The sequence below is a fragment of the Ascaphus truei genome, chromosome 3, assembly GCF_040206685.1.
Source record: "Ascaphus truei isolate aAscTru1 chromosome 3, aAscTru1.hap1, whole genome shotgun sequence".
Lineage (NCBI taxonomy): Eukaryota > Metazoa > Chordata > Amphibia > Anura > Ascaphidae > Ascaphus > Ascaphus truei.
Window position 1 is genome coordinate 143,216,840 of NC_134485.1, and position 16,863 is coordinate 143,233,702.

At 41.1% G+C, this 16,863-nt stretch overlaps 1 protein-coding gene across 2 annotated transcripts in view; it reads left to right on the top strand.

Moving 5' to 3' along the window:
• LOC142490976 (multidrug and toxin extrusion protein 1-like) overlaps window positions 1–16,863 on the top strand; it is a 164,475-nt gene that overhangs the window by 61,179 nt on the left and 86,433 nt on the right. Inside the window, exons 8-10 of one of the 2 annotated variants that reach the window (XM_075593336.1) lie at window positions 1,181–1,278; window positions 2,579–2,692; window positions 2,797–2,864. In XM_075593336.1, coding sequence (XP_075449451.1) covers window positions 1,181–1,278; window positions 2,579–2,692; window positions 2,797–2,864 — 280 coding nt within the window. The remainder of the gene's footprint in view (window positions 1–1,180; window positions 1,279–2,578; window positions 2,693–2,796; window positions 2,865–16,863) is intronic. The other variant, XM_075593338.1, reaches the window with a different exon arrangement.

The following is a 16,863-nucleotide window of genomic DNA, read 5'->3' on the forward strand; positions in this document are numbered from 1 at the left end:
CTGTGCAGTCCAACAGCTTATTTATAAAAATGTTTTATTAGGAAGTAATAATTAAGAGTTGCCTCTCATTTTCAAGTATGTCCTGGGCACAGAGTTACTGTATAATGAAACTACATGGTTACATTAAATGAACAGAGGTTGTACATTAAATATAAAGACATTTTATGGCCAGTTAGAGGTAATATGTATTTTGGGAATTGTAATAGAACATTTCAAACATCATTAAACATCAGTAAATGGCTGACACCTTCACCTACTGCCTTTGGGGAGACTCATGTGGTCTTATATCAAAGAGCGTCCTGACATTAAGTGATTGCTTCCAGCTGCTAACAGATCCACCCAGCAAAAATGCAGGGGAGAGGATAAGGTGACGAAATCCAGCTGGTTTAGTGGATACTGTAGGAGCAGGGAAGGGGGAGCATGTTAGTAAATATGGCGGTAACTAGAAGGTTGTGTTGGGCTACCAAATAATAGAGCACACCATCACTTAGTAAAGTCTACTACCAATACTCCTCCTGAACGTAAACTGGAAATCTGACTGGATTGCATCCAATAATAGATCCCCTCGTATTTTTACTGATAGTAAAAACAAAAACAAATCAGCCTTTTACGACTAATCCGCGGAAATCTGCTGCTCAAAGGAATTGACCAATCTGCATCAGGTTCAGATTTAGGAGAAAATATAATTCATCTCTAATCATAGTGTGCCAACCTTTATTGCAGGTTAATGAAGCCCCCCCCCCCCCCCACCCCCCTAATTTCTTCTGGGTTATCCTTTAATTCCCCACATTATATAAGTTATAGTGGGTAAAAAAAAGTGACAAGTGACCCTCCACCATACAGTAAATAAAAATATAACTTATTATTTTTCTATTATTTTTAATAATATTTGTTTATTGTTCCTTTATGTAGTTTACAATGTATGCAGTGCTGTATATAGAACTTTCAGGAATAACCCTTGGCTGCATATTTTATCGATGTAATTTTAGTGCTTGATATAGTGCAAGATAAAGTGATTTGCACAAGGTCACAAGCAATTCAAACTGGTTCTTAAACCAGGTTCATATGATTTTAAAGGTAGGGATTCACCAACAGACCAGTCATTGCAATGAATCCATGAAGATATACACACCCAAAATGATGGACGTAGGTTATAACTATTCCAATGTCCTTCTTTTAGAGGGTCTGCAGTGGCTTTCACAGTTATCAACATTGCTCAAGTTATCTCTCTTTTCCTCTATATCTGGCAGAGAAAACTTTACGTAGAGACATGGCCAGGTAAGCTACATTCACATTATTACCTAATGTGCTGCCAGCACTGCAATGGGTAGCCGACTACTTTGGTCCAGTTATTTGTTAAGACGAGTAATAAAAGTGGAATCCAAGAAACCTTCTGAAAATATTTTGTTGTTGTTGTTGAAGACTTTAAAGGAGCAGTGTCTCCAAAATGTTTAATTAAGATTGCGGATAACACAAACTAGTGAAACGTCCTTACGCATTAATTTTTTTTCTGTTAAAATACTTATTATTGAACAAGTCCAGGACTCTCCAACTTGTCATTTCAAACAAATATATTCAAATTGCAGAGCTGAGGCCTACCCTTTTTTATACTAGATTTGCAGTGCTCCTTTGAAGTAATAAAAACCCTTTAGTAACTACAGTAGAGCCTTGTTCTTTTTACTTCTATGAGAGATAATTACAGACATTTTAAAAGAGGTCCAAAACATACAAAAAGTTATCTTTTAAAAATACATCAAAAATAGAAAGGATTACTGACTGGTGGAATAAAAAGGCTAGTTCAAAAATTACTTTAAGAAAAAGGTGTTTGGATTCATTCTTTGATTTCCTTTATCCTATTTCAGATTAAATATGCTTACTTACGTATATTAAAGTTTTTGAGGTGTCCATAACTTGTCTGCTTATTGCTCTCATAAATAATGATTGTATCTTCTATTGATTAAGAGCCATATGTGCTAAGTGGTTCTATGCCATAAGACGTGAGCTGTCTTCATTTAGTAAATATGGGCTCAAATGTCTTGTTATATGATTGTAGTCACATTGCATCTTAAAGTAGTTGAACATGGGCAACACAGATTAACAATATGGAAGAATACTATAAAGGTATCACTGATATTTCATGCATTGCACTTAAAAAAATGCATGAGCCCTTCTGCTCCTACCTAACATACTTAGGACATGAATTACAAAGATTTTCCATATTTTCAGGTCCCTGGTTCGCATATTATGTGTTTTTGCAATAGCAACAGGATAAAGCTACATTAGGTAGTAAACTTTAGAGAACACCTAGTAGCTAAATAGTTGGGATTGCGTAATGGTCAATAAACTAGATATAAAGTGACTATAAAAATAAATATTTTAAGAGTAAATGTCCATATTTTAAAGCTCATGAGATAGTAACCCAGCTGAGCCATGTTAGGAACATGATCAAATAACGGTCAATGGTTTAAATATAGGGCATATGCTACTTTTGAGGGGTACATTAGCCATGTGACCTACATTTTTATAAGCACTAGTACATTATCTTTATGTCATCTTGTCCTTTCCTTTTTACTTATAGGCTGGTCTACTGAGAGTTTGAATGACTGGAAGTCTTTCTTGGTACTGGGAATCCCCAGCATGATGATTATATGCATTATATGGTGGGCCTATCAATTAGGAATCTTTTTAACAGGTTACTAAAATCCATCTAGTTATTCTATTCTTTAAACAATACAGAATAATATTTACCTGTTATGTACAGTACTTAAAAATATATATATATATTTCTCTATTTAGGTCTCGTTAACTTGGTGGAACTTGGAGGACTATCTATCACATATCAACTGATGTTCCTAATCCATAAGGTATTGCATTCTAATCAAGTGAGATGAATGTATTGCAGTGCATGTTAGGAAGGTATATGTATTTCCAGATTAGTTGATCTACTGTGCATATTATACAATTATGAAGAATTGGAGGCCCATAGCCAACAATGGCATTTTCCCCCAAATACTAGGTATGATACATGATGTTTTAAAAAAAATTTTTTAGATTGCTAGAGGGAATACACATTTGTACTTCGTAAATACTTGGATGTGTTTAAATATGGGTCTGTTTTTTGCAATAGTTTTGTTCCTGTTTTATAGTTTAGACTTTAATAAATAACCCCCAGAGAGCTTCATTATTTAATTCTCACATTTACCATGCAACAAATATCATGTTCACATTATGTCAAACGCTGACATAGACCCTCATTCACTCCAGACTTGGTTACTGTAACCTCCTGCTGTCTGACCTTCCTGCTTCTCATCTGTCCCCCCAACAATCTATCCTAAAGGCTGCTGCCAGAATCACTCTACTCTTTCCTAAATCTGTCTCAGCGTCTCCCCTGCTGAAATCCCTCTCCTGGCTTCCTATCAAATTTCGCATCTCACACTCAATTCTCCTCCTCACTTTTAAAGCTTTACACTCTTCTGCCCTTTCTTACATCTCAGCCCTAATTTCTCGCTATGCACGATCCTGACTCTTGCATTCTGCTCAAGGATTTCTTCTCTCTACCCCCTTTGTATCTAAAGCATCTCCTGCCTTAAATCTCTCACACCGACTGGCCGACACCTCTGGAATGCCCTTCCCCTCAACACCCGACTAGCACCCTCTCTATCCACCTTTAAGACCCACCTTAAAAAACTCCTGCTTACTGTAATTAAGCATATGAGTAGCTCCGCGGCTATTACTATACACCTGATACATAAAGCTTGGCCCCTGCAGACACACTTACCAGAATGCTCTCCTACTGTCTCTATACGTTCTTCCTACATACCAATTAGATTGTAAGCTCTTCAGAGCAGGGACTCCTCTTCCTAAATGTCAATTGTTAAGTCTGAAGCACTTATTCCCATGATCTGTTATTTGTATCATTTGTTATTTATATGATTGTCACGTGTATTACTACTGTGAAACGCTATGTACATTAATGGCACAATATAAATAAAGACATACATACATACTGTACATACATACATACATACATACATACATACATACTGTACATACATTTCATACATACATTACTCCCTGTCCTGTGAACATGGTAACTTCCTCTGTGATCCCATGTAAAAAGAAGGATGGCTTTACTGCTGTATGTGCATGATGTTGTACAAATTATTTTAACAGGCCAAAACCATGCTGTTTATACGAGATGGATTGTATGCAGCCTATTCAAATGGCAGGGACATCACAAAGAAATGTTGTGGATTAGCCATATGAATGAGTTTTCAGTTTACATGTTTTGTCTAAACACATTTTTCTTTGTAACTCTAGTGGTTTGGCTAATGCCAACTCTGTCAAACTGCTGCTTTCCATGCTTATTTTATCATTGTTTAGTAACTTCCATCTTTATATTTACATTTAGGTGTGAAGCATTATCTTTGTATACTGTATAGTTCTTGCCAGACCAAACTTTCTCTGGGCTGTGGGGAAAATAGCAGGGCAGCTTAATATTAGCTTAACATCTGCTGTGGTCCGTTTCTACCAGCTTTCCTCAGCGGCTGGGGAATGTTAAGGTAAATGTGTAGTTTTCTAGTCTTTGATGAATGGGAGTGCAGGTCCACGTTTGTAAAGAGAAAAAATAACACAAATGGCGCAATACGTTGATGGCGATATAAATTTGTTGGTAGGAAAGGGGAAATTGCACTCACATTTCCCTAATAAATTAAGGGATATCAGAGACACATAGGGGCCTATTCTAGTAGCTTTGATAACTTTGCTGCTATCTTGAACGGTTTAGCATGTTCCCACCGAACAGTTTGTCATTTGTCTATCACGGTATTCAGAAAGAATCTGAAACCATCTCAAACTATGAGGCAGGAAAATGCCAATACTGCATGGTGTAGCAGCAATGAGATTACAGACTCTCTCAAAGTTCTCCCTTTACGATCTGGCCTCAGCTGCATAGAGAGCTGCATATAGAGAGCCGACTCTCCCAGTACAGCTCTCACAGGCGATCGTAGTATTTTAATTAAAATTTTAACACTAGTTTATGGGAGCAGGGGGTCTCCAGAGCTGAACCGCATTAATTTCAGGTCCGAGTCCCCTTGCTTCCTGAGATACAAGCCCCAGCATGGGGTGCCGGTATCTCCTGTGCATTTAAATGTCCCGGCCATGTGACGCTGGAGATTTAAACACAGGGGAGATACCGGTACCCCATAACGGGGCCTCTAACTCAGGAAGCAGGGGTCCCCAAGGCTGAAATAAACACGGTTCAACTCAGGAGACCCCCTGTTCCTGCACACTAATATTCAAATTTGAATAAAAACATCTTCATTACCTTAGCATCTTGCCGCTAAGGCAATGAAAGGTTAAACCCAAGTACCCTGTTTATTGGGGTCAGAGGAGGTGGATGAAGGGGGTAGTTGCCCCAGAGTGGGTGGTTAGGCATGCCGGGAAGGTTATTTTATTATTTATTTATTTTTTTGCGTCTTTTGTCACTTTACGCTACTAGCTTGGGTTTATATTTTGTCCCACCTAATGTTGTCCCCATAGAGTGCAATTGTGGGTTTCTTTTTCTAGCTAGGATTCTCATCCTGACTAGTTTTCTGTGCTAATGCCGGGAAGGTTGCAAGAGGAGTTAACCCCTTCACTACCATAGCGTGATAACTGCTATGGTAATGAAGGGGTTAACCACTCCTGCTACCCAAAATGTGGGTAACCGGTGCATCAGAATATATGAGTCCCAATACTAAATAATAATTCTTCCGTTGGGAACACTCCAATATGATGGTGAGCAATAATAACATACTGTACCCTAATAGGGCAAGGGACTAGTACCTAGTGCTAGCCAGCACAATGAACAGTACAGAAATTGTCCCAATCATAATAACATAGTTATAGTATGTAAGAGAAAACTCACTTTTGGTTCCAATTCCATCAGAGAAGCAGTCCCCAGGTATCCTGAGCACCCCTGCTACCCACCTGAGAGGCCTAACCACCCACCCTTGGGGCAACTCCCCCTTCATCCAATCCCTCTATCCCCAAGAACACTAAAAAATACAACAACCCTACTACCCACCTCCTCTACTCCCAACAACTCCCCTCAACACATACAGTACACTAATGGGCAAAATTACTATTCTGCAGATATGGACAATAGCTAATTTGCACATTCAAAATAAAACATTGTGATGGTGCTCATCTCCGATCAGGAAGTGAACCCGCAGGGCTGAGGTAGGGATGTAAATTAACTGACCAGAGTCCTGTAAGAGTATCCGTACTCAGAAAGCAGGCAGGAGGTCAGGGCTGGCGGCAGTGGTGCAAAGTCCAGGCAACAGGCAAAGGGTCAGGGCAGGTGGCAGGCAGCAAGGTCAGGGTCACAGTCTGGGGTTGGCAACAGGGATTCCAAATGAACAGGCTTGCCACAGCAACAGGCTAGCCTCTGGAACAGGGAAGCCACAAGGATGGCTCACAAATAAGCAAGGCTAAGCAACAGGCTAGGCACAGCAACAGGAACAGGGAAGGCTCACAAACAAGGAAGGCTCAGTAACTAGAACCTAAGGTGGCCAGGAACACAGGGAAACATATACAATGCTCAGGCAGGTGCTGGAAGTAATATAAATTATAAACATTAATCGCGTGTCATTAATGACTCCTAGCAAACATATGAAATTAATGTGGTATGGGAAATGGGGGAAGGTATAGGGAATAGGGAAAATTATAATAATCTGATTAATTGTTATCATTTTCCTTATACCCCATACCCTCCCCCATTTCCCATACCACATTCATTTCATATGTTTTCCAGGAGTCATTAAAGACTCGTGAGTAATGTTTATATTTTTTATTATTTTCTCTCGGTGCGCTTGCTGTTATCCTGCTTCTACCTACTTTATGAGGATCCAGGGAAGATCCTCTTCCAGCTGAGCATTTAGGAGTGCTTGTAGACAGTAGGCTTAGCAATAGTGCCCAATGTCATGCTGTAGCTGCAAAGGCAAACAAGATTTTATATTGCATTAAAAGGGCAATGGATGGAAGAGAAGTAAACATAACGATGCCCCTTTACAAAGCATTAGTAAGACCACACCTTGAATATGGAGTAACATTTTGGGCACCACTCCTTAGAAAATACATTCTGGAACTAGAGAGAGTGCAGAGAAGAGCCACCAAACTAATAAAAGGGATGGACAATCTATCTTATTAGGATAGGCTAGCTAAATTAGATTTATTTACCTTAGAAAAGAGGTGTCTAAGAGGGGATATGATAACTATATACAAATATATTTGGGGACAGTACAAGGAGCTTTCAAATTAACTATTCATCCCAAGGGAAGTACAAAGGACTCGGGGGCATCCCATTAGGTTGGAGGAAAGGAGATTTCAACAGCAACACAGGAAAGGGTTCTTTACAGTAAGGGCAGTTAAAATGTGGAATTCCTTACCCATGGAGACTGTGATGGCAGATACAATAAATTTGTTCAATAAAAGGTTGGACATCTTTTTAGAAAGGAAAGGTATACAGGGATATACCAAATAAGTATTCATGGGAAGAATGTTGATCCAGGGAATAATCCGATTGCCAATTCTTGGAGACAAGAAGGAATTTATTTTCCCCTTATGAGATATCATTGGATGATATGACACTGGGGGTTTTTGTTTGCCTTCCTCTGGATCAATAAGTAAGTATAGATATATGATAAAGTATCTGTTGTCTAAATTTAGCATAGGTTGAACTTGATGAACGTACCTCTTTTTTCAACCTCATCTACTATGTAACTATGTAACTATGTAACACAATTAAATAACAACAAGCCCTACAAATACATATCAATTAACTAAAACAAGAAACAAAAATACAAAACATAACAATAATTTAAAAACAAGCATTTGCCAATAAAAGCATTGCCTGTCACTGTATTGATCAATAGCTCAGAATGGGCAAAGATAAACACATTGGCAGTCAATGTGCAACCTAAAAAAAAAACAAGAATAAAAAAAACACAATTAGAAAAACCAAGCAGCAAAAAACAGAATTAAAAAAACAAGAATAAAAAAAAGACTGAAAAAACAAATACAATCAATATTTGTCTTACTTTTGACGTCTTCAACCTCCAATTTTGCGCCATCAGCAACAGCAGGAATCTCTTGACACTCGACGCAATGATCCTCAACAGCAGGTAAGTCCATCTTCTTCTTTATCTTCATCTGTATCTTCATCTGTCCATTGTAATCAAAAGGCGGATGTTGTCCCGTTGGCGTCTTAAGGTCAAATGAGATGGGACAGGCCTGTGACATCACATTTAAGTGTCAGATGGTATAGCTCCAATCCGATTAGATGCTGTACAATGTGACAGGGTTCTTTTTTAAGGATGTGGCGTCATCTTCGAGGGAGGTACGTCACATCCTTAAAACAAAATGGCTGCCATCACATGGTACTAGACCCAATCGGATTGTGAGATATACCATGTGAGGCATCACATGGTACATCACCAATCTGATTGGTTGAAGTACCATGTGACATCTTCTATTTGTTTAAAGGATGTGACATCATCTTAAGGGATGATTGATACGCCGGAGTAGCCCGCAGACCAGACCTGTCCCTAGAACTGAGGTGGCAGGTATGAATACACACACCGACAGAGCGAGGGACGTGTCCGGGTTGTGGTATTAGATGGTGCCAGGCCAGATGGGGAGTATTGCGTGAATACTTGCCGGTACCTGTTTTTCCAGACGAATGGTCATTGCCGTTGCCGAGTTCAGGGGTAGGAGAAGTATGAAAGGATCGAGGTGAGAGCCGTGGTCGAAGGGAGCCAGAAGGTACATAAACAGGAACAGTCCGAAGTCGAGAGCCAAAGGGGGAAATCTGCCAAGCCGCGTCAAAACCGAGAGAATCAAAGAACAAGCACTGTGAAACACCCATACAAAAACTATGACGAGCGAGGAAGCACACCACAGAGAGGGTATATAAAGGTGGAACAGCCAACCAGGAGATTTTAAACTAGGATGGAGGGGGGGAGGGGAATGAAACACATAATGAACTAAATGGAATAGAGGAGGATACAAGGTGGTATGGAGGTATAATGGGGCAAGTGCGAGTTTGACAAGCTGTGAGACACCCATAGTAAATACAGATAATACTAGAAAACTTCTGCAGAATAAACCAAGTGGGTGCAGAAAGGAAGGAGCAGATAAGATAATAGTACTGGCTGAAAAAAACTTAAATGCATGCTTGCTAATGCAAGAAGCCTGACAGATAAAATGGGGGAGCTTGAATTAATAGCTGCAAGGGAGCAGTATGATATCATAGGCATTACTGAAACATGGTGGGATGAAACTCATGACTGGACAGTTAATTTAGAGGGTTATTCCCTTTTTTGGAAGGATCGAACAAATAGAAGGGGAGGTGGAGTATGTTTATATGTTAAACCGGATTTAAACCCTATTATAAGGAATTATGTTTATGAAGGGAATTATGAAAATGTAGAGACTTTGTGGCTAGAAATTAGCAGTGGAGGTAAAAGTATTAAGAAAATGTTTGTGGGAATATGCTATAAACCACCAAATATCTGTGAGATTGAGGAAGCTAAAATACTTTTGCAAATGGAAAAGGCATTAAAACTGGGTCATGTTTGCATAATGGGGGATTTTAATTATCCAGACTAGACTGGGGCAATGAGATTAGCGTTACAACAAAAGGAAACAGGTTTTTGGGGGGGCTTAAAGACAATTATATGACCCAAATTATTGAGGAACCAACCAGGAGAGGGGCAATACTGGATTTGGTCATATCAAACAATGTAGAAGTAATAACAAATATTTAAGTCCTGGAACATTTGGGTAACAGTGATCATAACATGGTCTCATATGAAATAAATGATCAAAAAATAGATTTATTGGGTTCAACAAAGACCTTAAACTTTAGAAAGGCAGATTTTAATAAACTGAGGTCTAATCTAGTAGTAATACAAGGGGATGATGTTTTTGCAGGGACAAATATAGAAGATAAATGGGCAGTTTTTAAAACATTGTTAGAAAAGCACACTTGTTAGTTTATACCCATGGGTAATAAGTATAAAAGAAATAAGTCAAAACCAATGTGGCTAAATAAACAGGTAGGGGAGGAAGTAGATAAGAAGAGGAAGGCGTTTAGATTTTTTAAGTCAGAAGCGACGGAGACATCGTATCAGAAGTATAAGGAATGTAACAAAAATTGCAAAAGGGCAATCAAATGAGCAAAAATGGATAATGAAAAAAGGATTGCAATAGAAAGTAAGGTCAACCCTAAAAAGTTCTTTAAGTACCTTAATAGCAAAAAAATGAGAAAAGAAAATATAGGACCCTTTCAGTGTGAGGTGGGTAGGCAGATTATTGGAGATACGGAAAAATCTGAGGTATTAAACAAATTATTTGCCTCTGTGTTTACCAGGGAAGAATCAAGTTCAATAGTAATGCCACAGGAGGCAGCCACAACCTCCATATTAATGAACAATTGGTTAACTGAGGAAGAAGTTCATAAGCGACTTGAAAAAATTAAAGCAACTAAGGCACCTGGCCCCGATGGCATACATCCAAAAGTTCTCAGGAGTTAAGTTCAGTAATAGCCAAACCATTATATTTAATATTCAAGGACTCCATTTCCACAGGCTCAGTACCACAACATTGGCGTAAAGCAGATGTGGTGCCTATATTTAAAAGGGAGCTACAGTAGATCACAAACGGGAAATGACAGACCTGTAAGCCTGACTTCAATAGTAGGGAAACTACTTGAAGGTTTAATACGGGATAATATTCAGGAATACCTAATGGAAAACAAAATTATTAGTAATAGTCAGCATGGATTTATGAAGGATAGATCTTGCCAAACTAACTTTATTTGTTTCTTTGAGGAGGCAAGTAGGAATTTAGACCAGGGTAATGCAGTTGATGTGGTCTACTTAGATTTTGCAAAGGCTTTTGATACGGTTTCACACAAGAGGTTGGTGTACAAAATAAAGAAAATTGGACTCAGTAATAATATATGCACCTGGATTGAAAACTGGTTAAAGGACAGACAACAGAGGGTTGTCATAAATGGAACTTTTTCAGGTTGGGCTAAAGTCGTGAGTGGAGTACCTTAGGGATCGGTACTGGGACCCCTGCTTTTTAACTTGTTTATTAATGACCTTGAGGTTGGGATCGAGAGGAAAGTCTCCATCTTTGCTGATGATACTAAATTGTGTAAGGTAATAGAATCAGAGCAGGATGTAATTTCTCTTCAGAAGGACTTGGAGAGACTGGAAACGTGGGCAGGTAAATGGCAAATGAAGTTTAATACAGGTAAATGTAAGGTTATGCATTTGTTTTGCAAGAATAAAAAGGTGACTTACAAATGAAATGGAGATATATTGGGGGAATCCTTGATGGAGAAGGATTTAGGAGTGCTTTAGACAGCAGGCTTAGCAATAGTGCCCAATGTCATGCAGTAGCTGCAAAAGCAAACAAGATGTTATCTTGCATCAAACGGGCAATGGGTGGAAGGGAAGTAAACATAATTATGCCCCTTTACAAAGCACTAGTAAGACCACATCTTGAATATGGAGTAAAATTTTGGGCACCAATCCTAAGAAAAGACATTATGGAGCTAGAGAGAGTGCAGAGAAGAGCCACCAAATTAATAAAGGAGATGGACAATCTAACTTATGAGGAGAGGCTAGCTAAATTAGATTTATTTACATTAGAAAATAGGCGTCTAAGAGGGGATATGATAACTATATACAAATATATTCGGGGACAATACAAGGAGCTTTCAAAAGAACTATTCATCCCACAGGCAGTATTAAGAACTCGGGCCATCCCTTAAGGTTGGAGGAATTGAGATTTCAGCAGCAACAAAGGAAATGGTTCTTTACAGTAAGGGAAGCTAAAATGTGGAATTCATTACCCATGGAGACTGTGATGGCAGATACAATAAATTTGTTCAAAAAAAGGTTGGACATCTTTTTAGAAAGGAAAGGTATACAGGGATATACCAAATAAGTAAACATGGGAAGAATGTTGATCCAGGGATTATTCCGATTGCCAATTCTTGGAGTCAGGAAGGAATTATTTTTTCCCCTTAATGGGGTTTTTTCTTTGCCTTCTTCTGGATCAATAAGTAAGTGTAGATATAAGATAAAGTATCTGTTGTCTAAAATTAGCATAGGTTGAAGTTGATGGACCTATGTCTTTTTTCAACCTCATCTACTATGTAACTATATATGCAAGGAGAGGGGGTGTGCCTGGAGGAGCCCAGGGAGCTTAAGGGCATTGGCTGCTGTTCTTAGAGCCCAGGTGACACTCAGCAAGAGCCAGATTGTAAACGTGCAGTGTTTGGGGGCGGAGCCTGAGCAAGGATTATTTCAAGGGCTTTTGTATGTGCGCTGTAAGTCCGACATGCGCATGAGAGGAAGCAATGTGGGGTGCACGTGTGGGTGCGGAGCGGCGATTCCACGCCGATGGCTGTGGCGTAGAGCGTGGAGAAAGTACCTCGTGGAGCGTCCCACCATGCCGAGGGGTAAGTGATGCAGCTGAAGGGGGCTTGCATGGTTGTAACGGAAGGGTCTGAGCAGTGTAAGGAGAGAGCCGTGAGCTCCGCCTGTGGCGCTGTGTGCTCACATTCCTAACAGTACCCCCCTCTTTAGGATCGGCCTCAGGACGATCCAAGAACGGCTTCTCCGGAAATTTCCTCCTAAAAGTCTTCAGGAGGCTGGGCGCATGGATGTCTTTGAGCAGAACCCAAGACCTCTCCTCGGGTCCGAAACCCCTCCAGTGGACCAAAAACTAAAGCTGCCCCCTGAGATGCGGGAGTCCAGAAAGGCTTGTACCTCGTAATCTTCGTTATTGAGTACCGTGACTGGGTCTGGCTAGTTGGTCTGTTTAGAAAAGAAATGATTGGCAATCTGGGGTTTTAACAGCGAGGCATGAAAAACGTCTGGGATCCTCATGGAGGGTGGTAGTTTAAGGCGAAACGCCACAGGGTTAATCTGCTCCACCACGGGAAAGTGGCGCAAAACCTAGGAGCCAATTTAGGGGAAGGAACTCTCATGCGGATGTTTCTTGAAGAGAGCCATACTAAATCCCCTGGCTTGTAGTTGGGTGCCGGCCGACGGTGGCGATTGGCCTGAAGTCTAGCAGTATCGGCGGCCTTGTGGAGAGACGATTGTACCTTGGACCAAATGTCTTGGATAGTGGAAATCCGTTCATGTACCGCCGGTACCCCAGAACCAACATTGGAAATAGGTAAGCAGGGAGGGTAAAAGGAAAGGTTCACAGTGTAGTGTAGTGTAGTGTAGGACATTCATTAATTTGGTTATACCTTGACGTTGGTATGCAGGCTTATTACGCTTTGGCCAAAGGGTTAACTAAATAACCAAGTATTTAATATTATTATTATTGAAGTATTTTACTTTATACTTTTCATCATATATGTTTTGTCAATGGGATGTAGCATTGGGCACCCCCTGTCTCAGGGTGAAACCCATAATTGACAAAGAATGGCGATTCTCGGGTGGATTCGCTTCGGGCCGAATTGACCGTGTACTCTGCCCACAGGAGGAGTTGGGACCAATCGTCCTGGGAATCAGAGATGAAATGCCTGAGGTATATTTCCAGTGACTGGTTAGTTCTCTCTGTCTGTCCATTAGACTGGCGGTGGTATGCAGAGGAGAAGGAAGAGACAATTCCCAATCTTTTAGTGAAGGTCGCCCAGAAGGTGGAGACGAACTGGGATCCTCTGACAGAGACAATGGAAGATGGAATGCCATGGATCCTAAAGATATGCTCAGAGAACATGTCTGCTAGGGCGGGAGAGGAGGGCAGACCCTTGAGGGGAATGAAGTGGGCCATCTTCGAAAACCTGTCTACGACAACTAAAATGGTTAGCCCCTAGACCTAGGGAGATCGACTAAGAAATCCATGGAGATATGGGACCATGGACGAGCAGGCACTGGCAATGGGAGAAGTCCCTGAGGTCTCTGTGGAAGTGTCTTGTTCTGGGTGCAAACAGGACAAGCGCGAGTGTATTCCACAATGTCTTTAGACATACTAGGCCACCAAAAGTTCCGACGAATTAAGTCTAACGTCCTTCTGAAGCCCGGGTGACCTGCGGGTTTAGAAGAGTGTCCCCAATCTAGGACCTCTGGAATGAATCTGGGCGAAACGAAAAGAGCCTGTTAGAGGGGATGGCCATGTTTGAAGGGATCTGTTGCTGGTCCCTTTTGATCTTGTCTAGCGATTTGAAGGTGGAAGTAGCCAAATTTCTTTCAGGAGGTAGGATGGGTTCCAAAGATGCCTCAGGCCTGTCTTCTGAGGAGTATTGTCTGGACAATGCATCTGCCTTCACGTTCTTCGTTCCAGGGATGTAGGATAGGATGCTAGATTTTGTCTATATGTAAGTTTATATTAAATAGGTATTGTTGTGTTTTTGTTTTCTTGTTAATAAAGTTGTTGTTTTAAAAGTAAATTACACATCTTCCCTATCACGCAGACCATTACCTATTATAGATGATTGGTCGATCCCTAATTGGTTGACCAATAAGGTATCTATGTGAGGTATTTAAGACCTCTGGGTAATGGCCTAATTATTCCCTGAAGAAGTAGTTAATTCTACGAAACTAGTTGGATGTACATTGGCCTTTGTCTATGTGTTGGCCTGTCCTGTTTTTATTTCATCCTGTGTGCTGTTTTGGACACTTGTGAGAGACTCTGTAAGACTGTTCAAACTTCCCTATTGAATCCACCACTGCTGTGAAGACAGCAGCAAGCTGCGTTTTAACCTCTCTGCAGAGGATACACCTGCCAAGGTACAGGAGCAGCTTCATATCGGCTAGGAAGCAGGAGCGATTTCACCGAGCCCCAGTACCAGCTGCTGAACCTGGCTGCATGAAGGGAAATCCCCTTGGGAGTGAAAAGACTGACGTCCTGCCCCAGAATCAACTGAGCTGCAGCAGCAGAGGGAAGCAAGCACCTGAATCTACAGCTAACAGCCGAGTGGTAAACAGTGTGATACACACTACATGCCTTTTACCAACCTTTTTTATGTACGCAGATATATTACCCCCTTTTTAAATCTATAATATATTGTTGAATTTGCTTCACTATTTGGCGTTGTGCGCTGTTTTCTTTTGTTTCCCTTCTCTTAGTGTGTGTGGGGTGCTGAGCCACCCCTGCGTTTACAGCTGCAGACGCCATTATCCCCAACACGGTTATGTGGCACTTATTATTTAATGTTTAACTACCTCACTGTGGGAGTTGTGGTTTAATTTTTTATACATTTTTTATCACTAAATTGATGGTATAGTCACTGCACTGTATATATTTATACATTTAAACTTTATAGGTAGTTAGGTAGTAGCGCACAGTTTTGTTTTTTTTGTTTTTTTTTTTTATGTAGGATAGGTGATAGTTGAAGTGAGAGAAGAAGAGTGCCCAGCGAGCTTGTCGAGGACCGAGGCGATGACTCCTTCAATATACAGTAAATTTTTGTGGTCTGTTAAGATAGAAAATGGCTCCTTTGACCCTTCCAACAGATGTCTCCACTCTTCTAGTGCTATCTTAACGGCCAATAACTCTCTGTTGCCGACATCATAATTCCTCTAGGCGGAGGAGAATTTCTTGGAGAAATACGCACAAGGGTGAAGTTTATCCTGGGGCGAGAACCTCTTTGATAGTATTGCCCCTGCACCGCAGTCCGATGCGTCAACTTCTATTACAATGGGAAGATCCGTGTTGGGGTGGCGCAGGATCGGTGCCATGACGAATGCCTCTTTAAGGACCTGGAAGGCGGAGATAGCTTCGGCGGACCAGGCAGAAGGGTCAGCCCCTTTTCTAGTCAACGCCGTGATGGGGCCACTAGGGTGGAGAAATTACGAATGAACTTCCGATAGTAGTTCGCAAATTCTAAAAAGTGCTGGATTGCCTTGAGAGTTTCTGGTCTTGGCCATTCCGTAACTGCCTGGAGTTTACCTGGATCCATCAAAAAGCCTTCGTCCAAAATAATGTAGCCAAGAAATTTGGTAGAGCGTTGATGGAAGGTACAGTACACTTCTCTAGTTTGGCGTACAGGTGATGTTTGAGTAGACGTGAGAGGACGTACGAAGTGTGACGAATGTGATCCTGGAGATTTTTGGAGAAGATCAAAATGTCATCTAAGTAGACAATAACAAAGATGTTGAGCACCTCACGAAATACGTCATTAATAAAGTCCTGAAAGATGGCCGGGGCGTTACATAAACCAAAAGGCATGACGAGGTACTCATAATGCCCACTGTGGGTGTTGAAGGTCGTCTTCCCCTCGTCGCCCTGCCTGATGCGGACCAAGTTGTAAGCCCCACGGAGATCCAATTTGGAAATTTGTTTAGCCCCTCACAGTTTATCGAAGAGTTCCGTGATCAAAGGGAGAGGATAGCGGTTCTTGTTGGTGATACCGTTCAAGCCTCGGTAATCAATACATGGCCTCAGAGTACCATCCTTTTTCTTCACGAAGAAGAACCCCGCTCCCGCCGGGGAACTGGAGGGCCGTATGAATCCTTTCTCAAGATTCTCCTTTATGTAGTCATCCATGGCTTGAGACTCAGGTATCGACAATGGGTAAGTCTTGGACTTGGGCAATGTGTATCCTGGACCAAATCGATGGGGCAATCGTACAGTAGGACCGATGAGGAGGCAATTGTTCTGAGTGTTAAAGACCTCGCGGAAAAGGTAGAACACGGGGGGAAGAATGGAATCCTGAGTCTTTGTGTTAGCCAAAAGTTTGGGAGACTTCCCTGACCTCGGTTTCCAGGTGATGGGGGTAGGTGAAACCCAGTCAATGGGAGGGTTGTTCTTCTGCAACCAAGGTAGGCCAAGGGTTACCGGTGT